The 27,832-nt window shown below is 43.3% G+C and overlaps 2 protein-coding genes across 16 annotated transcripts in view; one reads left to right on the forward strand and one right to left on the reverse strand.

Annotated features, from left to right (window-relative positions):
* HCK (HCK proto-oncogene, Src family tyrosine kinase) overlaps positions 1 to 27,832 on the reverse strand; it is a 358,121-nt gene that overhangs the window by 91,817 nt on the left and 238,472 nt on the right. The window contains exon 1 of one of the 14 annotated variants that reach the window (XM_056547428.1): positions 1,187 to 1,265. The exons of the other annotated variants lie outside the window; for them this stretch is intronic. The gene's annotated coding sequence lies outside the window, so the exon portion shown is untranslated. Of the gene's footprint in view, positions 1 to 1,186; positions 1,266 to 27,832 lie in introns of those variants that run through there. 14 annotated transcript variants of the gene reach the window in all.
* TBC1D20 (TBC1 domain family member 20) lies at positions 1,364 to 27,537 on the forward strand. Of its 2 annotated transcripts, none has more exons than XM_056547430.1 (8): positions 1,364 to 1,565; positions 2,923 to 3,108; positions 3,186 to 3,266; positions 4,004 to 4,190; positions 4,704 to 4,805; positions 4,882 to 5,023; positions 5,108 to 5,295; positions 27,335 to 27,537. In XM_056547430.1, exons 1-8 carry the CDS (start codon positions 1,529 to 1,531, stop codon positions 27,504 to 27,506), a joined length of 1,095 nt encoding a protein of 364 aa, XP_056403405.1. In that variant the 5' UTR covers positions 1,364 to 1,528; the 3' UTR covers positions 27,507 to 27,537. The 2 variants fall into 2 exon arrangements, with proteins under 2 accessions (XP_056403405.1, XP_056403404.1); XM_056547429.1 differs by lacking the exon at positions 27,335 to 27,537 and adding an exon at positions 8,315 to 9,114.

Below are 27,832 nucleotides of genomic sequence, written 5' to 3' on the forward strand. Positions count from 1 at the left end.
GTATGATCTGCAGTGAGTGCTGTAGTCCCTGTATGATTTGCAGCGAGTGCTGTAGTCCCTGTATGATCTGCAGTGAGTGCTGTAGTCCCTGTATGATCTGCAGCGAGTGCTGTAGTCCCTGTATGATCTGCAGCGAGTGCTGTAGTCCCTGTATGATCTGCAGCGAGTGCTGTAGTCCCTGTATGATCTGCAGCGAGTGCTGTAGTCCCTGTATGATCTGCAGCGAGTGCTGTAGTCCCTGTATGATCTGCAGCGAGTGCTGTAGTCCCTGTATGATCTGCAGTGTGCTGTAGTCCCCGTATGATCTGCAGCGAGTGCTGTAGTCCCCGTATGATCTGCAGCGAGTGCTGTAGTCCCTGTATGATCTGCAGCGAGTGCTGTAGTCCCTGTATGATCTGCAGCGAGTGCTGTAGTCCCTGTATGATTTGCAGCGAGTGCTGTAGTCCCCGTATGATCTGCAGCGAGTGCTGTAGTCCCTGTATGATCTGCAGTACTGCCCTAGACCACCAGAAGATTTGGGCAGTAACCCCTTCAGTGCCCTAGACCACTAAAGATTCGGACATTAACCCCTTCAGTGACCTAGACCACTGGAGATTCAGATAATAATTCCTTCAGCGCCCAAGACCACTGAAGATTTGGACATTAACCCCTTTAGTGCCTTAGACCACTGGAAATTCTGATATTAACCCCTCCAGTGGCCAAGACCCCTGAAGATTTGGCCAGTAACCCATTCAGTGCCCTAGACCACCAGAGATTCAAGCAACAATTCCTTCAGTGCCCTAGACTCGAGATTAAGACATTTACCACCCCAGTGCCCTAGACCAGTGTTTCCCAACCAGTGTGCCTTCAGCTGTTGCAAAACTACAACTCCCAGCATGCCCAGACAGCCAAAGGCTGTCTGGGCATGCTGGGAGTTGTAGTTTTGCAACAGCTGGAGGCACACTGGTTGGGAAACACTGCCCTAGACCTCTAGAAATTCTGTCATTAACCACTTCAACGCCTTGACCAACAGAGATTCTGACATTAACCCCTTCAGTGCCATAGACGACCGGAGATTCAGACAATAGTTCCTTCAGTGACCTAGACCAGGGATCCATTCACCTCCTTGCTATCTAGACTAAAAATTAAAGAAGGCCCCACTAGATTTTTCTCTCCGCGGTCCCAGCCCAGGCCCTGCAGATCCTACACTGTGTGCCACATAGCTTTTCATGGGGACATGCATTTTCCATTCAAAGTTGTAGGCAAGTTGGGTGTCGAGACGCGGGAGCTGACCGTGATGATTTGTCTTTGGCTGTGCTATGACGGGCGGGCAGGAGATGCTGGGACATGTAGTTCACCCCATATAATCATACACGTCCCAACAGAGGGAGGAGACTCTCCGGCCGCACCACTGACAGGTCTACGCCTTTCCGGTCATGTGATGTCACTCTAATGCGCAGTCTCCAGTGTGGTGACGTCATGAGTCGAGTGTACGGAAGTATGTCCGGGATGTGTTGCCGGTAACGGGACCGGTAACTTCAACGAGTATATGAGCATGTCCGTGAGGACGGAGCCGGGAAGACACGGTAACTACCCCGAACAGACCCAGGGAGCAGGAGTGTAAAATAGGGTGACATATGGCTACAAGGGGGAACTTCATGTCACCCCCCCCCCTATATACATTACACGTCACCCCCACCCCAATATACATTACACGTCACCCCCACCCCTATATACATTACACGTCACCCCCACCCCTATATACATTACACGTCACCCCCACCCCTATATACATTACACGTCACCCCCACCCCAATATACATTACACGTCACCCCCACCCCTATATACATTACACGTCACCCCCACCCCTATATACATTACACGTCACCCCCACCCCTATATACATTACACGTCACCCCCACCCCTATATACATTACACGTCACCCCCACCCCTATATACATTACACGTCACCCCCACCCCTATATACATTACACGTCACCCCCACCCCAATATACATTACACGTCACCCCCACCCCTATATACATTACACGTCACCCCCAGCCCTATATACATTACACGTCACCCCCACCCCCTATATACACTACACGTCACCCCCACCCCAATATACATTACACGTCACCCCCCCCCTATATACATTACACGTCACCCCCACCCCAATATACATTACATTACACGTCACCCCCACCCCTATATACATTACACGTCACCCCCCACCCCTATATACATTACACGTCACCCCCACCCCTATATACATTACATTACACGTCACCCCCACCCCTATATACATTACACGTCACCTCCACCCCTATATACATTACATTACACGTCACCCCCACCCCTATATACATTAGACGTCACCCCCACCCCCTGTATACATTAGACGTCACCCCCACCCCCTGTATACATTAGACGTCACCCCCCACCCCCTGTATACATTAGACGTCACCCCCACCCCCTGTATACATTAGACGTCACCCCCACCCCCTGTATACATTACACGTCACCCCCCACCCCCTGTATACATTAGACGTCACCCCCACCCCCTGTATACATTACACGTCACCCCCACCCCCTGTATACATTACACGTCACCCCCACCCCCTGTATACATTACACGTCACCCTACATTACATGTCACCCCCACCCAATATGTTACATTATACATCACTGTATACATGTTACTATCTTTCTATCTGTCTATCTCCACCAAATACATTTCATCCCCCCCCCCCCCCCCCCCCAATCCCTCCATAATTACACTCTTCCCTTCTTGCAGTCGGAGGACTTTTAGTTTGCAGGGTGAGGCTCACATGGTTGCTATACTGGGTACAGGCCGGTTTCCCGCTAACTGGATAAAGATGGCAGTGTGGAGAGTCCTGGTGGTTGCACGTGTCGCTCATACGTGTCTCTTTCTGTTTAGGCAGTGAATTTCGCAGGCGCAGGAAGCTGTGTGACATCCAAAAAGCTCTGAATAAGGATCCCCCGGATGTAGCCACACTCAGGCGGATGGCGATCAGTGAAGGTGGACTACTTACTGATGAGATTCGATGCCAAGTGTGGCCTAGACTTCTGAATGTCAGTACCGAGGAGCTACCCCCACCCCCAGGTATGGCAGAAGCACTGTGTACAGTGTCTGGGAGGATCTAGATATAGGGGTCACCTCTGACTGTCTGCTCTCTACAGGTCCTGAGCTGCGGGTGAACAACAAAGACTATGAGCAGGTTCTGCTGGACGTTCGGCGCTCGCTTAGGCGCTTCCCTCCCGGTGAGATGTTAGTAGGGTTGTTGGTTGGTGTCTTTCTTAATCTGAACAACAACTCCTAATATCCTCTACCACAATTTCTGGAGAATTCCAGTCTTTTTATAGTCTTATCCAGATTGTTTGGTTTACAACTTGGGGCTCGCCAGCTGCTGGAAAACTATAACTCCCAGCATGCCTTGACAGCTGTAGGCTCTCTAGCTGTTACAAAACTACAACTCCTAGCATGCCTTACAACTGCAGTCTCCTTGCTGTTACAAAACTACAATTGCAAGCATGCCCTGAAAGCTGAAGGCTCTCTAATTGTTACAAAACAAAAACTTCCTACAGCCCCTGGCAGCTGCGTGTTCTCCAGCTTTTCCAAAATCACAATTCATGCCCACACTGCTGTAGGATCTACATTTTATACAAAAATACAACTCCCAGCATGATCTGAGAGCCACAGGGTTCCCTGCTGCTGAAAACCTACTCCCAGCAACGTGCTGAAAGTACTTTAGCTGCAGCTAAAGAGCCAAAAGTTGGAAACCTTATCCCTACATAACCCTATAAGGGTCCATATAACAAGGGGGTGGGTGTCCCCACCATCCTGTCGGTTGTGATACAGGACTGGCATTCTCCACTCTGCATGTTAAGGATGGGTGTGGTGAGGGAAAGGAATGACTTTGCTTTTGGGCGTTGGGTGGAGGCCTGTTTCTTTGTCTTTTCTCAAACATGGGGGTGCTCCGTCTGGTTTTACCCCACAGGTATGCCCTTAAAGGAGCGGGAAGACTTGCAGGAGCAGCTGATTGACATCATCCTGCAGGTGTTGGGACGAAACCATCAATTGCACTATTACCAGGGATATCATGATATTGTAGTCACCTTCCTGCTGGTGGTGGGAGGGCCACTAGCCACTCTCCTGGTGGATAAGTTGTCCACACATCACCTAAGGTGGGTCTGTGTGAGCCTCTAGCACCATGGCGACCTTTACATGCACCACGCCAAGGATCCCATTATACACCAATCCTATAAGGCTCACCCTGGTAATCTTCCTCATCTTATATACTTGAATTTCCAATTCCCTGCCACTGCTCTTTAGGATGAGACATTTATATTGATATAACATGACCACTGCAGTCACGTGGCATCATCACACAGCTAATAAATGAGCTTATCATCACATGACTACAGGGCTGCAAAGTATTTATACCCTTTTATATCCTGATACTGTAGCAATACCTATAGGGAGGTAGGTGAACTCCATAATTAATTCCTTATCTATACCTATTAACTCTCTGTGGTCACCACATGCCCCTTTCCCTACCGTTTGTGGTGTCCCAGACTCTTTCTGTTTGTGGTGCCCTTTCCACTATTTGTGATGCCCCAGACTCTTCCTTGTTGTGGTATCTTTCTTTTTTTTAATTGTGGTGCTACTCTTTTTCTTTTCTGCCTTTTTCCCTCCAGAGACTTCATGGACCCCAGCATGGATAACACTAAACACATCCTTAACTACCTGATGCCCATTATAGAGCTGGTAAACCCAGCATTGTACGACTTTATGGTTCGGTGGGTATATCCTGCACTGTGTGTTACTGCTGGGCAATGACCTAGAGGAGCAGCTGACCTTGTGTGTTCTCCACAGGGCGGAGGTTGGCACCATATTTGCCCTGAGTTGGCTGATCACATGGTTTGGGCACGTATTGTCAGACTTCAGGCATGTAGTGAGGTTGTACGATTTCTTTCTGGCATGTCACCCACTGATGCCCATCTACTTTGCTGCTGTGGTAAGAGCATGTGCTGTACCATGTAAAGAGCTACTGTAGACAGTGGATTCTAATATAATCATTTTCTCTTTCTTCCTCCTATAGATTGTGTTGCACAGAGAGGCAGAGGTGATGGAGTGTGAGTGTGACATGGCGTCTGTGCACCACCTGCTGTCTCAGATCCCTCAAGATTTGCCCTACGAGACGCTCATCAGCAAAGCCGGTGACCTTTTTGTCCAGTTCCCCCCATCTGAACTTTCCAGAGAAGCCTCACAGCAGCACCAGGCAGAGAGGTGAGCAGCAGTGGCTGGAAACTGCAGCATTGCCTTTTATAGCTGAGATGGGACATCTAAGCTCCCAAATAAGTATCTTTGAAGAAGATTGGGTAGGGAATTCTGTGAAGGGCAGGTCCATTTACTGCACACAAAACTTAGAGGATCTCTGGTACTTAACTTCTTATCCCCTATCCACAGGATAGAGGAGAAGTGTTTGATCGCATGGGGTTTGACAGCTGGAACCCCCTACTATCTCCTGCCTGGCGCCCTGGCTCTCTTCATGCAAGGAGTGACCACCGCACAAAGTGTTGATTGACACGCCCTTTCCATGCATCTCTATGGGAGAGCCGGAGATACACGAGTACAGGGGTCCTGAATCTCTGGCTTTTGCATAGACAGTGCATGGAGGGGGTGTGTTGACAACCACCGCTTTGTGCACTAGGAGAGACGGTGTTCTGAAGATTTTTGTTCAGAACAACAGGGCGCCAGGAAGAAGATCGCTTGTGGTCCCAGCAGTTTGGACACTTATCCCCTACCCTTTTTGGGCCTTAAATGGGCACTGTCAGATATAAAAACTTTTTATATGTTGTACATCTTGACAAAACAATAGTTTTTCTAATATACTTCTTTCAAATATTTTCACATTTTATTAAAGAAAACTACCTTTGAAAATCCCACCTCTAGGGGTATCCATACCTTCTGGGACACTGAGTCCCACAGCAGTATAAGCGTGTCCAAGGGTCATGGACACAAGATGGCTGATTGACAAGGCTGTAGGAGGAACACAGCCTGCAGAAACACTGCTGTAACAGGGAGAGTTTTACCAAACATGTGCCTCCAGCTGTTGCAAAACTACAACTCCAAGCATTGCTGGACAGTCAAAGAATGTCTGGGCATGCTTGAAGTTGTAGTTTTGCAAAAGCTGTAGGCACACAGCAAAACCGCTGCAAAAAAGTTATCCTAACACTGTACCTTCTATTATTCCAAAACTACAAGTCCCAGCATAACAGAACTGGCAAAGGATGATACACATGAATGACATAGGAACAGAAAATGTATGCATAAAAACACTGTACTTTTAGCACTAAACCTTTGCATTAATTTAGGAAGTTGTAAGTTATACCCTCACCATAATTTCTTTGGTGCTAGAGTACGGGGGGGGGGGGGGGGGGGAGAGTAATCACGGTGCAGGCAAGAGAGAGACACACCCCCTCCCTCTGGAAAGATGAGAAAGACATTGAGCGGCTGCAATATGCTATTTTTTTTAGTGAAATATGGCTGATAGAAACTTAAAATTTACATGATCAGGATGAGGTACTGAGTAAAATATAACAGTTTTTTTATTTTTTTTGTGGGATCTTTTTCTTTATTTTTTACTAGCTGAGTACCCGGCGTTGCCCGGTTTTTCCTTCCTAATCCTTGTTGGGGAGGAAATAAACAAAGGAGGAAGCTTTTGACTTCATATCCCGACCTCCTATTCCGGACCTCCTTTTCCGGACCTCCTATTCCGGTCCTCCTATGTCGACCTCCTATCCCGGCCCGTAATATGTGTACCAGTTATTGAAATATCTCCAGCCGTACGGAAGTTATGTGGGAACATACATTTCCCATTGATTTGCATGGGACTTTAAACAAAAACCCCGACCCTCACCAATGGGGGTAGTTAAGGGTTAAAGTAACTATCCTATATTTTAAGTGGACATATAAGTAATATGTGACCAAGTATTATCAAAATATCTCCAGCCGTTTGGAAGTTATGCAGTAATATATATTTCCCATTGACTTGTATGGGACTTTAAACATAAACTCCGCCCCTGGCAAATGGGGGTGAGTAAGGGTTAAATCACCTATCCTATGTTTGTTGTTGACATATAAATAACATGTGTGCCAAGTTTCAGGTTAATATCTTTAGCCGTTTGGACGTGATGCTGGAACATACACACATACATACATACATACATATATACATACACACACACACATTGAGTTTTATAGATAGATAGATAGATAGATTTTACACTTTTTAAGTCCCCATAGGGGACAGGATCACCACTGCCCGGCATAAGCAGCGAGTGTCTGGCTACTAAAGGTACCCCTGGTGCCCTGTGTCCTGAAAGTGTACCTGTCAGATCCCACTAAAAAATAAAATAAATATGTTATTCAGTAGCTAATCCTGACCGCATGCATGTAATTTTTATTCCTCTATCTCCTCTATTTTTCTTATAAAAAATACCTTTTTCCATTAGCTCACAGTGTTAGAAACCCTCTCAGGGGAAGGGGGCGTGTCACTCCTTTGTGGTGGTGGGAGGTGATTGGTGTGTGGTGGGAGGGGGCGTGTCCTTCACTTGTGGTGGTGGGAGGTGATTGTCCATGAGTCATCTCTTGTCCATCACTCATGGACAAGCCTGCTGCAGGATTGGTTAGTATCCCAGTAGGTATGGGGGACCCCTATTGGTGGGGTTTTCAGGAGCTGTTTTCTTTATTAAATATTTACAAAATTTTTAACAACCATATTACAAAAGGTCTTTTATTTTCATTAGTGACAACATATAAAAGGTTTTTGGCTCTGACAGTGCCCATTTAAATGGTTAAAGAGGTTGTCCAACCAACAACACTTATACCCTATCCATAGGATAAGGGATGTGTATGATCGCTGGAACAGCTCACAAGCTTGACCTGTCCTACCTGTTCTAATTTAAGGTAGCAGTGTGTTTAGGAGGTCAGGTGTAAATTGCTCAGTTATAGAGCTTAGCTTAGTTTTTAAGTAAGTTGTACATTTACAACCTCCATCTTCCCTGAACACTACAGGCATTATGGGCTTTAGTTTTGCAGAAGCAGCTTGCGGAACACTGGCTTATCTATAAGGTCATGTGACCGCGGGGTGAAGATAAATAATTTGCAAGCATATTTTGAAAGCTGTTCTGAATGTGAGTTTGAGGAAGAAGACTTGGACTTACAGTGCAGTCAAGTTTCATTCTCACTCATACTGTTCAGCCATACCAAAAAGTTTTTGTGTGTCTATTTTTGTTTAATTCAGGACCGCAGTGTCGACTTTTAAGGACTTTGAATTGGCGTCCACCCAGCAGCGGCCAGATATGGTCCTCCGCCGCCGCTTCAGAGATTCTGTCCGTCCAGAGCATGGGAACAAGGCCGTCCTCACCAAACCCCGACATAATAGACTGGTGAAGCTGGCTGTCATGGGGCTGACAGTGGCCCTTGGTGCAGCGGCACTTGCTGTAGTGAAGAGTGCCTTGGAATGGGCTCCCAAATTTGAACTGCAGATTTTTCCATAGTCTGATGTTGTTGACTGTGGACATGGGATCCATTGCTCATCTCATAGGGTGGAGATCACACACCCACACCGGTGCCTTTGTCCTGTCCCGTACACTATTGCCCTCACCCCTTCCCAACACCTGACTTTATTTCACCACTTTACACTTGGACCTGGGCACACTCCATTAACCATTCACATGTGGAGATGCCGCTGTGTATGCCACACCCCCAAATGATGCGAACTCGGCGTGGGATCCAGCTAAATAACCTGTGTATATCTGTACATAATGATGATAAATATTTAACACCACTCTATCATCATTGCAATTGCAGCCTGTTCTATTTCTAGGAAAACCGTGTGAAAACCAATATGACGTCTCATACTGGAAATCCATCTTGCTGTGCCTTAGGGCCGGGCTGGGACCAAAACTAGGCCCAGGCATTTTAGGTTAAGCAGCCCATTTCGACCCACTTCAATCATGGGTGTGGCTATGTATAGGTGGAGCCACAAAGGGGAGGGGGTAAATGTCAATTAGAGTTGAGTATAAGAAGTTACATAATGGAAAAATAAATATGTATGTATATGTAAACATTAGCATAGACAATTTCCCATGATAGACACATGTACCTCTAATGAAATTATATAGTTACCAAACCACACTGGTATGTAAGGAGAAAATATTACCATTATACTGTTACCAAATCCTGTATACTGAGACCAATATTACTAACATACAAGGAGAAATATTATAGCCATACATATTACCATTATACTATTACTTACTAAATCCTCTATAATGGGACCTATATTACCAATAATACCAATATACAAGGAGAAATATCACCATACATATTATCATCATACTGTTACTGACCAAATCCAGAGTACTGGGACCAATAATACCACGATACAAGGAGTAAATATCCCCCCCCCCATACAGTGACCATATAGTGGTAGATATCGGCTGTACGGAGGCTCTGCAGACCATATAAGTGATTACATAGTTACATCACGTGTTTTCTTCTCTTATCAAAGTCATTCACTTTTCTTCTCCATCCGGCGCAGACTGTCATGATACTTTCTTCCAGCCACAACTCGTCTCCACAGAACTTTGCAAGACAAAGATTTTAGGTTCTGTGCCTTTTCCCGCACCTTTAGTGCTCCAAACAGTAATAATAACCCCCTTGGTGTCCCAAATAGTAGAGTGTGTAGATAAATGGGTTGGGGAGGAGAGTTAGGTCACTCCAGTAAGTAGACAAGTCCCTTTACCTAGTTTTCCCCATTACACAGGTGCCCTAAATAGATAGGCTTCCTCTGTAAATAGCCGCCTCCCTGTAGGCAGTTAACAGCCCCCTATAAGTAGGGGTTACTCCTTGTAGGTGTAGCCCCATGTGCAGCAGCCCTCTTTATGCAGTTTTAGTGCAGCTGCCCCCTTTAGGTAGGTGTAGTGCAGCTGCCCCCTTTAGGTAGGTGTAGTGCAGCAGACCCCTTTTAGGTAGTTGTAGTGCAGCAGACCCCTTTAAGGTAGTTGTAGTGCAGAAGCCCCCTTTAGGTAGTTGTAGTGCAGCAACCTCCTTTAGGTAGTTGTAGAGCAGCAGCCCTCTTTTAGGTAGTTGTAGTGCAGCAGCCCTCTTTTAGGTAGTTGTAGTGCAGCAGCCTCCTTTAGGTAGTTGTAGAGCAGCTGCCCCCTTTAGGTAGTTGTAGAGCAGCTGCCCCCTTTAGGTAGTTGTAGTGCAGCAGCCCCCTTTAGGTAGGTGTAGTGCAGCAGCCCCCTTTAGGTAGGTGTAGTGTAGCAGACCCCTTTAGGTAGTTGTAGTGCAGCAGCCCCCTTTAGGTAGTTGTAGTGCAGCAGCCCCCTTTAGGTAGTTGTAGTGTAGCAGACCCCTTTAAGGTAGTTGTAGTGCAGCAGACCCCTTTAGGTAGTTGTAGTGCAGCAGCCTCCTTTAGGTAGTTGTAGAGCAGCAGCTCCCTTTTAGGTAGTTGTAGTGCAGCAGCCCCCTTTTAGGTAGTTGTAGTGCAGAAGCCCCTTTAGGTAGTTGTAATGGCAGCCCTCATTGTAAAAAAAACAAAACATACTCACCTGGCTTGCATAGTCCAAAGCACAGCCTCTCTTCTATCCACTGGTCTGGCTCATGATAATAACATCACTCACGTGCCTGAGCGCAAAAGAAAGACGCTCTGCCTCTTGTCCTTGCCTGCAAATTGCGGGCGGCCATGAGTGAGTGACAGTGCGAGGAGCCAATGGCTCTTCGCTCTGTCAAACAGCAGAGCACTGCATCTAACTATAGGCGCATCTGTAAGACGCAATTATACTTAACTGTGTGCAGCACTGGCCAGCCCTCTGGATTGCCCGGCCTACCAGGCAAATGCCCGATGGCCAGTCCGGCCCTAATATGCATTGATACATCAATGGTTTCTATTCTACTGCATAACTAAAAACTTATAAAACGCAGGAGTCAGGAAAAGCTAGGTAAACCCCCCTGTAAAAGCTGCTGCAAAGCTAAACAACTACATTTAGTTTAAAGGGGTTATCCAATAGAACTGCCACTATCGCTCCTACGGTGATTTGGGAAAGCTGAGTGTATTTTAATGGCTTATGTTTCAAGTTGTGCAGGCCCCGGGAGGTATAAAGGTGAGATTTGTAAGCTAAACATAGCAGCGCAAAACTGTATCTTTTTACAGTGTCAATACAACTGCAACAAATCTCATGCTGGGAAAACTGTTAAAAGCCTTGTCCGGGCAGCATGTATTTTATATATGTACTCAGGGAGGGAGTAAATACAAAAAGCAAACACTTGTCAACCTATGTTTTGTGCTGCCGCTAGTATTACGGAGCTCTGGCCCCTGCCGTGCTGCGCTTCTGGGTTCAAGATGCATACACCTGCTCGAGACAGAACAACGTTGCAGCTGCTGCTGATTGGATGATTGGGCGTGTGTTGTGAGGTCCCCAAACTGCTACACAGCAGGGACCAGAGCTCCATAATACTAGCGTCGGCGTGAGAATGAGGAAGGTAAGTGGTGGTTCTTAATTTTATTTTCTCTCCTAAGCGCATATACAAAATACATGCTACCTGGACACCCCCTTTTAAGTCTGTACAGATTTTCAAGCTCTGTATGCAAGCAAAAACAATCCCATTCACCAAAAGCAAGCAGAGATCCTAAATGATTGTGGGAAATTGAAACTCAAATGGGGAGATTTATCAAAATCTGTGCAGAGTAAAAGGTGACCAGTTGCAGTGATTTTACCAAAATTACTTCTATTTAAAATCTTAACCCTTTCAGTACTCATAAGCTGCTGTATGCTTCACAGGAAGTTCTTTTCTTTTTTGAATTTCTTTTCTGTCTTACCTGGGTGCTCTCTACTGACACCTCTGGACAGTTCCTGACATGGACAGAGGTGTCAGCAGAGAGCAGTGTGGTCAGACAGAAAGGAAATTCAAAAAGAAAAGAACTTCCTCTGGAACATACAGCAGCTGATAAGTACTGGAAGAATTTGGATTTTTAAATAGAAGTTATTTACAAATCTGTTTAATTTTCTGGCACCAGTTGATAAAAAAAAAAAAAAAAAGTTTTCCACGGGAGTACCCCTTTAAGGTAAGGGATAAAGGGTGTTTGCACTTGGCTCTCACATATCATATTGACTAGTGTAAGCAGATTAAGTAATTGCAATGAGAGCGATTTCCTAACACTAGTAATGAGGTGGCAGCGGTGGGTTGCATTGTGCACCTTCCTGTGCCCTGGATATCAGAAGTCACGTCCACCACAGGCAACTTCCTGTCATCACTAGGACAAACAAAACTGACCTACAGGAAGGACTGTGTGTACCCTCATCACTGTCAATAAGTTTGTTTCAGACTGGCATAATGCTCACATTTTCGGGTCTGTAGTGCCGCCAAACGTCATGTCCTGAGCTAAAACCATAATACATCTTTCTTGTGGTTTTAGTGTCATAAGAATGTGGCCATATTGTGCTCGGGCTTAGGCGGGGTTTCTACTAGTGTAATACGGATGCATTTCTTAAAGGGGTACTTCCATGGAAAAAAATAAATCAACTGGTGCCAGAAAGTTAAACAGATTTGTAAATGACTTTTATTTAAAAATCTTAACCCTTCTAGTACTTATCTGCTACTGTATGCGCCACAGGAAGTTCTTTTCTTTTTGAATTTCCTTTCCGTATGACCATAGTGTTCTCTGCTGACACCTCTGTCCATTTTAGGAACTGTCCAGAGCAGGAGAGGTTTGCTATGGGGCTTTTCTCCTATTTTGGACCATTCCTGACATGGACAGAGGTGTCAGCAGAGAGCACCGTGGTCAGACAGAAAATAAATTAAAAAAGAAAAGAACTTCCTGTGAATCCTACAGCAGCTGATAAGTACTGGAAGGATTAAGATTTTCAAATAGAAGTAATTTACAAATCTGTTTAACTTTCTAGCACCAGTTGATTTAAAAAAATGTTTTCCAGTGGAGTGCCCCTTTAAGTCTCACCCTGGCTGTTTGATCACTTGCACAGTTGTAAATTCAGGTCCTCAGTCCCATGGTTGGGATGGGACTTATGACTGTAATACAGATGCAAAAATGCATCTTTATTACAGTGCATAGTTAATAAGGCTGAAAAAAAGATCAGAGTCCACCAAGTTCAACCTATAAACCTAATGAGTCCCTACTGAGTTGATCCAGAGGAAGGCAAAAAACCCTCATACTAGAGGTAAAAATTCCTTCCCGACTCCAAATGTGGCATCAGAATAAATCCCTGGATCAACATTCTGTCCCTATAAATCTAATATACATAACCAGCAATGTTATTATTCTCCAAAAATGGATCTAGACCCCTTTTAAATTCTTTTACAGAGTTCCCCATGACCACCACCTCAGGCAGAGAATTCCACAGTCTCACTGCTCTTACAGTAAAGAACCCCATCTGTGCTGGTGTAGAAACCTTCTTTCCTCTAGACTTAGAGGATGCCCCTTGTTATAGATACAGTCCTGGGTATCAATAGATCATGGGAGAGATCTCTGTACGGCCCCCTGATATATTTATACATAGTTATTAGGTCGCCCCTAAACCTTCTTTTTTCTAAACTAAATAACCCTAATTCTGATAATCTTTCTAGGTACTGTAGTCCTCCCATTCCCCGTATTACCCTGGTTGCCCGTCTTTAAACCCTCTCCAGATCCACTATATCTTTCTTGTACACTGGTGCCCAGTACTGTTCACAGTATTCTATGTGTGGTCTGACTAGTGATTTATACAGCGGTAGAATACACTACGTCATGCCTAGTCTTGGGTGTGAGGATGAGTAGAGATTCAAGGAAATCAAAATGAGAATCCCTGTCATGTTGCCTTTTGCATGAGGCAGAACACGGTGTATTAGATCACATACAGTGCTCTCTAACATATAACTTAGACTGATTATTAATAGGGGCAGGGCTCAATATACACTAACTAGCCACATTATAAGGTACACCTGTTCAATTGCTTCAAATAGCTGATCAGCCAATCACATGGCAGCAAATCAATGCATTTAGGCATGTGGACGTGGTCAAGACTGTTTACTGAAGCTGAAACAGAGCATCAGAATGGGGAAGAAAGGGGATTTGACTTTGGTCATGGTTTGGTTGTTGGTGCCAGATGGGCTGGTCTGTGTATTTGATATATTCTGCAGGTCTACTAGGATTTTCATTCACACCACCTCTAGGGTTTACAGCAGTGTTTCCCAATCCGCGTGCCTCCAGCTGTTGCAAGACTACAACTCCCAGCATGCCCGGAGTTGTAGTTTTACAACAGCTGGAGGCACACTGTTTGGGAAACTGTGGTTTACAGAGAATAAAAAAAAGAAAATATCCAGTGAGTGACAGTTGTGTGAACAAAAATGCCTTGTTGATGTTAGAGGAGAATGGGCAGACTGGTTACAGATGACAGAAAGGCAACAGTAAGTCAAATAAACACAGCCAATGTATGCAGAATACCATCTCTAAAAGCACAACAAGCTAAACCTTGAAGTAGCAGATGAAGATCCCACAGAGCCACTTCTGTCAGCTAAGAACAGGAAACCAAGCTGGAGGTGGTATAATGGTGTGGGGGACATTTTCTTGGCACACTTTGGGCCCCTTAGTACCAATTGAGCATTGTGTAAATGTGACATCCTACCTAAGTATTGTTAATAACCATGCTTATCCCTTTATGACCACGGTGTACCCATCTTCTGATGATACTTCCAGCAGCATAATGCACCACAAAGCTCATATCATCTCATACAGGACAATAAGGTCACTGGACTCCAATGGCCTCCACAGTCATCAGATCTCAATCCAATATAGCACCTATGGGATGTGGTGGAATGGAATATTGCAAATCTGCAGCTACTGTGTGATGTCATCATGTCCATATGGAGGAACTGTGTGATGTCATCATGTCCATATGGAGGAACTGTGTGATATCATCGTGTCCATATGGAGGAACTGTGTGATGTCATCATGTCCATATGGAGGAGCTGTGTGATGTCATCATGTCCATATGGAGGAACTGTGTGATGTCATCATGTCCATATGGAGGAGCTGTGTGATATCATCAGGTCCATATGGAGGAGCTGTGTGATGTCATCATGTCCATATGGAGGAGCTGTGTGATATCATCAGGTCCATATGGAGGAGCTGTGTGATGTTATCATGTCCATATGGAGGAGCTGTGTGATGTCATCATGTCCATATGGAGGAACTGTGTGATGTCATCATGTCCATATGGAGGAACTGTGTGATGTCATCATGTCCATATGGAGGAACTGTGTGATGTCATCATGTCCATATGGAGGAGCTGTGTGATGTAATCATGTCCATATGGAGGAGCTGTGTGATGTCATCATGTCCATATGGAGGAACTGTGTGATGTCATCATGTCCATATGGAGGAGCTGTGTGATATCATCAGGTCCATATGGAGGAGCTGTGTGATGTCATCATGTCCATATGGAGGAGCTGTGTGATATCATCAGGTCCATATGGAGGAGCTGTGTGATGTTATCATGTCCATATGGAGGAGCTGTGTGATGTCATCATGTCCATATGGAGGAACTGTGTGATGTCATCATGTCCATATGGAGGAACTGTGTGATGTCATCATGTCCATATGGAGGAGCTGTGTGATGTCATCATGTCCATATGGAGGAGCTGTGTGATGTCATCATGTCCATATGGAGGAACTGTGTGATGTCATCATGTCCATATGGAGGAACTGTGTGATGTCATCATGTCCATATGGAGGAGCTGTGTGATGTCATCATGTCCATATGGAGGAACTGTGTGATGTCATCATGTCCATATGGAGGAACTGTGTGATGTCATCATGTCCATATGGAGGAACTGTGTGATGTCATTGTGTCCATATGGAGGAGCTGTGTGATGTCATCATGTCTATATGGAGGAGCTGTGTGATATCATCAGGTCCATATGGAGGAGCTGTGTGATATCATCAGGTCCATATGGAGGAACTGTGTGATGTCATCGTGTCCATATGGAGGAGCTGTGTGATATAATTGTGTCCATATGGAGGAACTGTGTGATGTCATCATGTCCATATGGAGGAACTGTGTGATGTCATCATGTCCATATGGAGGAGCTGTGTGATATCATCAGGTCCATATGGAGGAGCTGTGTGATGTCATCATGTCCATATGGAGGAGCTGTGTGATGTCATCATGTCCATATGGAGGAGCTGTGTGATGTCATCATGTCCATATGGAGGAACTGTGTGATATCATCATGTCCATATGGAGGAACTGTGTGATGTCATCATGTCCATATGGAGGAACTGTGTGATGTCATGTCCATATGGAGGAGCTGTGTGTTGTCATCATGTCCATATGGAGGAGCTGTGTGATGTCATTGTGTCCATATGGAGGAACTGTGTGATGTCATTGTGTCCATATGGAGGAACTGTGTGATGTCATCATGTCTATATGGAGGAGCTGTGTGATATCATCAGGTCCATATGGAGGAGCTGTGTGATGTAATTGTGTCCATATGGAGGAACTGTGTGATGTCATCATGTCCATATGGAGGAGCTGTGTGATGTCATCATGTCCATATGGAGGAGCTGTGTGATATAATTGTGTCCATATGGAGGAACTGTGTGATGTCATCATGTCCATATGGAGGAACTGTGTGATGTCATCATGTCCATATGGAGGAGCTGTGTGATGTCATCATGTCCATATGGAGGAACTGTGTGATGTCATCATGTCTATATGGAGGAACTGTGTGATGTCACCATGTCCATATGGAGAAACTGTGTGATGTCATCATGTCCATATGGAGGAACTGTGTGATGTCATCATGTCCATATGGAGGAACTGTGTGATGTCATCATGTCCATATGGAGAAACTGTGTGATGTCATCATGTCCATATGGAGAAACTGTGTGATGTCATCATGCCCATATGGAGAAACTGTGTGATGTCATCATGCCCATATGGAGAAACTGTGTGATGTCATCATGTCCATATGGAGAAACTGTGTGATGTCATCATGTCCATATGGAGGAACTGTGTGATGTCATCATGTCCATATGGAGAAACTGTGTGATGTCATCATGTCCATATGGAGGAACTGTGTGATGTCATCATGTCCATATGGAGGAACTGTGTGATGTCATCATGTCCATATGGAGGAACTGTGTGATGTCATCATGTCCATATGGAGAAACTGTGTGATGTCATCATGTCCATATGGAGGAACTGTGTGATGTCATCGTGTCCATATGGAGGAACTGTGTGATGTCATCCTGTCCATATGGACCAAATGTTTGAGGAATGTTTCCAGCACCTTTTTGAAAGGATGCCAAGAAAAATGAAGGCAGTTCTGGAGAGAAAGGGGGGTACAACCCAGTACAAACACAGTATACCTAATAAAATGGCCAGTGAATGTATATGTAAATTTAAAGTGTAAAATGATGTTCAGAGGTGGAGTTACACTTAATCATCATAAACCTTTGTTCCAGTTTTAAAGCTTTCACTGCCATCTAGAGGATGATTATAGTTACTGCAGGACTAATAAGAATAACAACATCTTTGAATCGGCTACCTACGGCCATTTCCTTGAAGTATTTTTCAAATGTGTTCTACATCAAATCACATGCCCCATTATTTTCAACTGAACTACAGTGTGCATTCTTCTTCTGCTGCATGTTTGGAATCGGCATGGATATATGACGTCTTTCATTGCGCATGTACTTTATACTGAATATGCATTGGTTGCCAAGATGTGGATTAGGACCACTGATTTCATGTCCTAAACCAGCGGTCTTGAAACTGTGGCCCTCCAGATGTTGCAAAACTACAACTCCTAGCATGTCCGGACAGCAAACGGCTGTCCGGGTATGCTAGGAATTGTAGTTTTGCAACATCTGGAGGGCCACAGTTTCAAGACCACTGCCCTAAACCGTGGCAAATGGAGTGAAATACATGGCAGGAATCCAAGGGTGTGCCTCAAATTTCTGGTACGCATATTTTGTTGCATATTTTCCTTAAAAAATAAAATATGGGAATGTGGCCTAAGGTTGGACACACGCAGTTTTTAAGACAAAGCAAGAAGTGGATCCAGCAGAAAGAGAATGTCATTCCTTCACATTACCATTAAAGGGGTACTCCAGTGCAAAACATCTTATCCCCTATCCAAAGGATAGGGGATAAGATGTTAGATCGCGGGGGTCCCGCCACTGGGCCGCGATCTCCGGGCCAGCATGGGAGCGTGGAGTTCCTGTGTTCGTGACGCCATGCCACGTCCATTCCTGACTCAGTTCAGTGGAATTCTGCTGCACTGTGCACATCCGCAGAAAGAATAGTCATGTCTTTTCTTTCTCTGAATTCCGCTCCAAAATGAATTAATGCGCATTTCCAAGCGAGTGAGTAAATGAAGAAAAGTAGTCCAGCAGTCCCTTCAAACGTAGATCCTTTATTTCACTTTTCTTTAAAAGTACAGAGCACACACCATCCACCTTAACCTGGTCAGCAAACAACTCCTATGGACGCGTTTCGAACGCATGCGCGTTCTTGATCACCACACCACCTGTGTGTTCCTCACCTCCTAAATACCAAGTTCAAGAGGGAGGAGCACCAGCTTCAAGAAGACTTGTATAAAACACCATTCGTGTACTTTAAAACTTCTTACAAAAACAGGTACCTATTAAAACTTACTATTGCATGAAAAAATGAATGAGACAGAGGAAAAACTGTGTTGTCAAATTCTGCTCGGTGTATTTTCTGAATCAACCAGTTAGGGTTATATGTGTTCTACACCGACAGCAGAATTGACAGCAATCGCACTGTGTGTACTGGTTCTGAAAAATCCCTGTTATTTCATTCACGAGAGTTCACTTGCTGAAATGTTTTTTAATAATGCAACATTAATTCCTTCCGTATATTCAGACCGTGCGGTATTCTGGTGCGCTGAGTGTACTGCCAGAAGGCCTCACGGTTGAACAATTTTCTTTGTATGTCACCACCTCTTATGGGTTTTTTCACCTTCTCAATGCCATATGCTATGAAATTATTTGTATTTCCATTATGTGTCTGTGCAAAATGTGTGGATGCACCCGATTTATTTCTATTACTTTCCATTTTAACCGCGTCGTATAGGTGCTCGCGGATCCTGATTTTTAAGGGACGTGAAGTGCATCCTACGTATTTTAAATTGCAGGCAGTGCATTCAATTGCATACACGACATTTGTCGTATTGCAATTTATGTACTGTTTAATATCATATCTGTGGTTATCTGTACTGTCAGCAAAATCTTTGCAAACCCTGGCAACATTGCATAGTTTGCACCGATTTGCTCCACATTTGAAGAAACCTTTGTTACTTAACCATGTGTTCACACACTGCGTTTCTGAGATGACTAGGCTCGGGGATAGACTATCCTTTAAATTGCTAGCTTTTTTTGGCACTACAGCCACTCCTTGTGCCAAAAGACCTGCCAAGATCTCATCTTCCTTTAAAAGGTGCAGGTTTTTGTAAATTAAACCACGAATGTTTTTGAAATATGAATTGTGTGTGATTGTAAGTACCGGTTTTTGTGTTGTATTATTGCACATTGTTTTCTTTTTATTTGTCACAAGATTTTCTCAATTTTTGTTTTGGACAATTTTCATGGCTCTATTAAATTGTGTGTGGCTGTAGCCTCTTTTCATGAGCCTGTCCTTTAATTGTTTTGCCTCTTCCTGGAATGTGGAATGTGAAGTGCAATTACGTTTCAACCTGGTAAGTTCTCCGACTGGAATGGCTCTTATGGTTTGTGTGGGATGGTTACTATTGGCCCGTAAAATGGTGTTTCCCGATGTAGGTTTGCGATATGTAGAGCTTTGTATTGTCTGTCCTGGTATGCCTGTGAGCTGTAAATCCAAAAAATTAACTGTGACTAAATCAACATGTTGTGTGAACCTCAAATTGAACTGGTTGTCATTTAAGTATTCCATGTACAGTGGTATGGAAGACATATCTCCTCTCCAAATAAGGAGAAGGTCATCTATGAATCTTCCATACCACTGTACATGGGTGGCAAAGGGATTATGGCTTGAGAAGATGGTGGTCTCCTCCCAATAAGACATGGTACAGTGGTATGGAAGATTCATAGATGACCTTCTCCTTATTTGGAGAGGAGATATGTCTTCCATACCACTGTACATGGAATACTTAAATGACAACCAGTTCAATTTGAGGTTCACACAACATGTTGATTTAGTCACAGTTAATTTTTTGGATTTACAGCTCACAGGCATACCAGGACAGACAATACAAAGCTCTACATATCGCAAACCTACATCGGGAAACACCATTTTACGGGCCAATAGTAACCATCCCACACAAACCATAAGAGCCATTCCAGTCGGAGAACTTACCAGGTTGAAACGTAATTGCACTTCACATTCCACATTCCAGGAAGAGGCAAAACAATTAAAGGACAGGCTCATGAAAAGAGGCTACAGCCACACACAATTTAATAGAGCCATGAAAATTGTCCAAAACAAAAATCGAGAAAATCTTGTGACAAATAAAAAGAAAACAATGTGCAATAATACAACACAAAAACCGGTACTTACAATCACACACAATCCATATTTCAAAAACATTCGTGGTTTAATTTACAAAAACCTGCACCTTTTAAAGGAAGATGAGATCTTGGCAGGTCTTTTGGCACAAGGAGTGGCTGTAGTGCCAAAAAAAGCTAGCAATTTAAAGGATAGTCTATCCCCGAGCCTAGTCATCTCAGAAACGCAGTGTGTGAACACATGGTTAAGTAACAAAGGTTTCTTCAAATGTGGAGCAAATCGGTGCAAACTATGCAATGTTGCCAGGGTTTGCAAAGATTTTGCTGACAGTACAGATAACCACAGATATGATATTAAACAGTACATAAATTGCAATACGACAAATGTCGTGTATGCAATTGAATGCACTGCCTGCAATTTAAAATACGTAGGATGCACTTCACGTCCCTTAAAAATCAGGATCCGCGAGCACCTATACGACGCGGTTAAAATGGAAAGTAATAGAAATAAATCGGGTGCATCCACACATTTTGCACAGACACATAATGGAAATACAAATAATTTCATAGCATATGGCATTGAGAAGGTGAAAAAACCCATAAGAGGTGGTGACATACAAAGAAAATTGTTCAACCGTGAGGCCTTCTGGCAGTACACTCTGCGCACCAGAATACCGCACGGTCTGAATATACGGAAGGAATTAATGTTGCATTATTAAAAAACATTTCAGCAAGTGAACTTTCGTGAATGAAATCACAGGGATTTTTCAGAACCAGTACACACAGTGCGATTGCTGTCAATTCTGCTGTCGGTGTAGAACACATATAACCCTAACTGGTTGATTCAGAAAATACACCGAGCAGAATTTGACAACACAGTTTTTCCTCTGTCTCATTCATTTTTTCATGCAATAGTAAGTTTTAATAGGTACCTGTTTTTGTAAGAAGTTTTAAAGTACACGAATGGTGTTTTATACAAGTCTTCTTGAAGCTGGTGCTCCTCCCTCTTGAACTTGGTATTTAGGAGGTGAGGAACACACAGGTGGTGTGGTGATCAAGAACGCGCATGCGTTCGAAACGCGTCCATAGGAGTTGTTTGCTGACCAGGTGAAGGTGGATGGTGTGTGCTCTGTACTTTTAAAGAAAAGTGAAATAAAGGATCTACGTTTTAAGGGACTGCTGGACTACTTTTCTTCATTTACTCACAAGTTTCAAGCCTGGCCGGGCTCGGGTCCTTGCAGACCGTGGAGGAGGTGAGCTGAGAGAACTTTATTTCTTATTCATTTGTTATGCATTTCCAAGCGACCCTAGTGCACGCCGGATCCTTCAAATGTGCATAATGTCACCAAGGAATTTCTTACTGAATTTTCTCAGTGGGTCCATGCTGCCCGGAATTTGTGCTTAATTCTCACGGAATTTGCTGGCAAAATAAGTGCCAAAATTCTAAGTTCCTTTGATTAATGGGCTATTCCGGGCAAATTCTGTAGAATGTTCTTATAGTGAACCCGGCATAACAGTGGTCAACAATCCAGTGTTTTGCTGATTAGTCTAAGGTCAGGTCAGTTCAAAGAGGACCCGTGGCCAACCACACAAATTAGGGTGCCCCAATAACACACCTTTTTTACATTTTCTTGATATGCCACCTGTTTCTGAGATATGAGGATTTATAATTTGTCTGACAATTCCGTGAATGAGTAAGATGGGAGTCAACTTAATGTTTTACATTTTGAAAATCAATTGTTGGCAGGATTATACAGTCAGAGGGTGTGGATGTTGTACATTGAGGGGTGGGCATGACTGTTTAATCTTACCCATCACCTGATATCCAATCCCATTATTAAAATTATGTTCACACCCATCTGACTGATTCTCTGAATTGTTCTGAATCTCAGGAACAGGGGGTGTATCAAGAATTTGTAAAAAGGTGTTTGATCCAAAGCTTTTTAACCCCTTAAGGACTCAGCCCATTTTGGCCTTAAGGACTCAGACAATTAAATTTTTACGTTTTCATTTTTTCCTCCTCGCCTTCTAAAAATCATAACTCTTTTATATTTTCATCCACAGACTAGTATGAGGCTTGTTTTTTGCGCGACCAGTTGTCCTTTGTAATGACATCACTCATTATATCATAAAATGTATGGCGCAACCAAAAAACAACTATTTTTGTGGGGAAATTAAAACGAAAAACGCAATTTTGTTAATTTTGGAAGGTTTCGTTTTCACGCCGTACAATTTATGGTATGATGACATGTGTTCTTTATTCTGAGGGTCAGTACGATTAAAATGATACCCATTATTATATACTTTTATATTATTGTTGCGCTTAAAAAAAATCACAAACTTTTTAACCAAATTAGTACGTTTATAATCCCTTTATTTTGATGACCTCTAACTTTTTTATTTTTCCGTATAAGTGGCGGTATGGGGGCGGTATCATTTTTTGCGCCATGATCTGTACTTTTTTTTGATACCACATTTGCATATAAAAAACTTTTAATACATTTTTTATAAAAATTTTTTAATAAAATGTATTAAAAAAGTAGGAATTTTGGACTTTTTTTATTTTTTTTCGTTCACGCCGTTCACCGTATGGGATCATTAACATTTTATTTTAATAGTTCAGACATTTACGCACGCGGCGATACCAAATATGTCTATAAAAAAGTTTTTTACGCTTTTTGGGGGTAAAATAGGAAAAAACGGACGTTTTACTTTTTTATTGGGGGAGGGGATTTTTCACTTTTTTTTTACTTTTACATTTTTTTACATTTTTTTTTACACTTGAATAGTCCCCATAGGGGACTATTCATAGCAATACCATGATTGCTAATACTGATCTGTTCTATGTATAGGACATAGAACAGATCAGTATTATCGGTCATCTTCTGCTCTGGTCTGCTCGATCACAGACCAGAGCAGGAGACGCCGGGAGCCGCACGGAGGAAGGAGAGGGGACCTCCGTGCGGCGTTATGAATGATCGGATCCCCGCAGCAGCACTGCGGGCGATCCGATCGTTCATTTAAATGGCGAACTGCCGCAGATGCCGGGATCTGTATTGATCCCGGCAGCTGAGGGGTTAATGGCGGACGCCCGCGAGATCGCGGGCGTCGGCCATTGCCGGCGGGTCCCTGGCTGCGATCAGCAGCCGGGATCAGCCGCGCATGACACAGGCATCGCTCCGATGCCCGCAGTTATGCTTAGGACGTAAATGTACGTCCTGGTGCGTTAAGTACCACCTCACCAGGACGTACATTTACGTCCTGCGTCCTTAAGGGGTTAAAGGGGTACTCTGCAGTATTTATTTTTATTTATTTTCATAAATCAACTGGTGCCAGAAATTTAAACAGTTTTGTAAATTACTTCTATTTAAAAATCTTAATCCTTCCAGTACTTATCAGCTGCTGTATACTACAGAGGATTTTTTTTTTCTTTTTGAATTTTCTTTTTGTCTGTTCACGGTGCTCTCTGCTGACACCTCTGTCCATGTCAGGAACTGTTCCTAACATGGACAGAGGTGTCAGCAGAGAGCACTGTGGTCAGACAGAAAATAAATTCAAAAAGATAAGAATTTCCTGTGGAGCATACAGCAACTGATAAGTAATGGAAGGATTAAGATTATAAATAGAAGTAATTTACAAATCTGTTTAACTTTCTGGCAATTCACCAATTGGGAATTATGGATCCTGTGCTATCTATATACTGGTGTCACCTGTCATTGTAACCTTGTTTTATGTCGATAAGGAGAAGACTGCTGAAAAGTGAAGTGGAAGTGAAAGTGATAATAAAGCAGGGGTCAAGCATGCATATTGCTGTATACTAATACCAGAAGCCAAAACAATAAAAATTAAGGAACTGGAACATTGGAAGAAGACTATGATATAGTGGGGATAAGTGAGACATGGCTGGATGTGAGCTATGATTGGACGGTTAATATACTTTGCTACAGTCGGTTCAGAAATGACTGTACAAGAAGGAAAGTGGGAGCAGTTTACTTATGTACAAAATCCTGTGTTAGGCCCATTCTGCATGAAGACGTGTGAGGAAAATGACCATGTGGAGTCTCTGTGGGTGGAAATAAGGGGAGGGGGTAAGAATAGTAAATTACTGATAGGGGTCTGTTATAAGTTGCCAAGTATAATAGAAGCAGCAGATCACCTACTAATAAAACAAACAGATGGGGCAGCAAAGAAGGGTGACATCATTATAATGGGGAGTTTTAATTACCTTGGAAGCTGAAACCTGCCGGCCCAGCAAGGGAAACTGTTTTTTGCCAATAATAAAGGAAAATTACCTTTCCCAACTACTGCAGGACCCAACAAGAGGGGACACCTTATATTAACCAATAGGTCAGACATAGTATCCGTAGTAGAGGTAGGGGGATCATCTTGGTATTAGTGACCACAACATAATAAGTTTTTATTTATCCTATAAGGAGAAGTCTACTAGTGGGTCAACAGAAAACATTTTATCTTCAAGAAGGTCAATTTTCACCAACTAAGAGAGGACCTCAGTGACATAGATTGGGACAGTGCCCTCAGTAATAAAAGTACACAAGCAAAATGGGACATTTATAAGAGCATCCTGAATAGATCTTATGAACGACATATACCCTACGTGAATAAACAGGTTAGAAATAGGTGAAAACCAATTTGGCTAACCAAAACAGTTACGGATGTGATAAATGATAAAAAGCAAAGCGTTTAAACTACTAAGACAAGAAGGTAGTGGGGAAACGTTAAAAAATTGTAAGGAGAGGAAAAAATTCTGTAAAAAAATAAATTAAACTAGCAAAAATTTGAACGGAGAGAATGATTACCATAGAAAGTATAAAGAACCCAAAAACATTCTTCACCTACATAAATAATAAGAAACTTAAAACTGAAAATGTTGGCCCTTTGAGAAATAATCTGGGTGTAATAGTGGAGGAGGATGAGAAAAAGGGCAATCTACTAAATTCCATCTTCTCTATTGTATTTACACAGGAAAATCCAATGTCAGATAACAGGGGAAGGAATAATGTAAATTCTCCAGCAAATCTCACCTGTGTAACCCAACAAGGAGTGCGGCGCCGCCTTAGTAAAATTAAAACACACAAATCACGGGGCCCAGATGGCATCCCAGGGTTTTGCAGGAATTAAGTACCGTACTGGACAGACCGTTATTCCTTACATTCAAAGATTCTATAATGAAAGGGATTGTTCCACAGGACTGCCATTTAGCAAATTTGGAACCATTATTTAAAAAGGGGTCAAAAAGGGATCCTGGGAACTATAGGCCTGTAAGTTTAACATCTGTTGCTGGTAAGATTTTTGAGGGGTTTCTGAAGGATGCTATTCTAGAACGCTAAAACGAAAACAACCTTCTGACACACCACCAACATGAGTTTATGTGGGATCAGTCCTGTCAGACTAATCTGATCAGCTTCTATGAGGAGGTCAGTTATAGATTGGACCAGGGAGAATCTGTGGGTGTTATATATCTGGACTTTTCTAGGATGTTTGATATTGTGCCACACAAAAGGTTAGTACATAAAATGAGGATGCTGCAACTAGGGGAGGCTGTATGTAAATGAATTAGCAACTGTCTCTGGCACTGACTCTGGTTGGGTGACAGTTACGAGTGGGGTACCATAGGGGTTACTACTGGGTCCACTTCTTTTCAATATCTTTATTAATGACCTTGTAGAGGGAATACAGAGTAAAATTTCTATATTTGCCGATGACACTAAACTGGGTAAGGTGATCACCACAGAGGAGGATAACATAATATTACAGAGGGATCTGGGAAAGCTAGAGGCTTAAGCACAGACATGGCAAAATACATTTAATGTGGATAAAGGTAAGGTTATTTACTTGGGCCCAAAAAAAAAAAAAAAATTTACAATTGTGTGCTAAATAATAAAACATTAGGTGGAACATCTACCAAAAAGGACTTGGGGGTACTGGTGGACAGTAAACTCAACTTAAGTGATCAGTGCCAGGCAGCTGACGCCAAGGCTAACAAAGTCATGTATCCAGAGATCATCATCACAGACGGGGATTCTTTACTGTAAGAGCAGTAAGACTATGGAACTCTCTGCCACATGATGTTGTGATGTCAGTTCAAGGGAGGTCTGGATGTTTTAATGGAAAAATACAATATTACAGGTTATGGATACTAGATTTATGGGGATAAAACATTGAGCCAGGGATTTATTCTGATCGCCATATTGGAGTCGGGAAGGAATTTTCCTTCTGTCATGGGGCAATTGACCTCAGCCTCACGTTTTTTTTTTTTGTCTTCCTCTGGATCAACACAGTAGGGTGTTAGGTTGACCTCGATGGACTCTTGCCTTTTTTTCACCCTTACAAATTGTTACTCTGTAATTCATTCTATAACCTGATGAAAACAAGTGAGCGCTGTCAGTGCCATAGCGAGCTTGGAACAGCGGCAAGCAGATTTACCTTTACTACATAGGGTAAAGTAGACCCCTGCCCATGTGATTGATGGGGTCCCGCAGTCAGACCCCTACCAGACACTTATCAGCCATTATGTATTTCAATCTTGTGATAGACAATGATCTATGCTGATGTATCCCCCAGTATCTGCTCGCACCTCTATATCAGCACGGGGCGGCTGTAATGAACATTGTGTCTGCTATTTCAGTGTTTCCCCTAGCTCAGCACTCCTGTGTAATAATTCCCTAAGAATCATTTTCTCTATTTTCTACAGAATTCACAGTGAATGTTGATTTTTTTCTTTACCAGCTGCCTGAAGTGCAGAGAGGTAGTGTTCACCATCATCCTCCATCATCATCATCCCCATCCCACCCGCAGGTCACCTGTCAGCTCACATCAACTTAAGAGGAATTCTACTGCCAACATTCGCTCGTCTATGCTGGAAATACAGTTTATGGCGAGGAAAGTCACAAAGCTTTAACTACTTTGTCTCAAACCATTAAAAATCCTATAATGCAACTATCTGATTCCAGGAAAGCTTGGTGACCGCTAGTATAGACATAAGGGTAGAGGTTCTGGCACCATAATAAGGGTTGTCACCCAGCTTTCCCTCAGATTTGTATAGTGATGCAGCCAACATTTCTATATTGCAAGGCACTAGTGCCAGAATTCTAGCTTTCCTACAGCCCTGAATGACAAAGCTGCTTCATTATGCAACAAAACTGAAGCAAACGATGTAGCTCTGTCATTCATTTCAGGAGCCTGCAAAAGCTGGGTGACAGTAATGGCAATTTGGTACCCAGCTTT

This window comes from Hyla sarda, chromosome 12, assembly GCF_029499605.1.
Source record: "Hyla sarda isolate aHylSar1 chromosome 12, aHylSar1.hap1, whole genome shotgun sequence".
Classification (NCBI taxonomy): Eukaryota; Metazoa; Chordata; class Amphibia; order Anura; family Hylidae; genus Hyla; species Hyla sarda.

What these genes read in the sequence shown, in the direction of transcription:
- TBC1D20 (XM_056547429.1), top strand. Translation starts at nt 1,529, where the DNA reads ATGAGCATGTCCGTGAGGACGGAGCCGGGAAGACACG. An exon ending in GCTTAGGCGCTTCCCTCCCG is followed by an intron (nt 3,267 to 4,003) that starts GTGAGATGTTAG and finishes TTTACCCCACAG; the next exon opens with GTATGCCCTTAAAGGAGCGG. An exon ending in CAGCAGCACCAGGCAGAGAG is followed by an intron (nt 5,296 to 8,314) that starts GTGAGCAGCAGT and finishes TGTTTAATTCAG; the next exon opens with GACCGCAGTGTCGACTTTTA.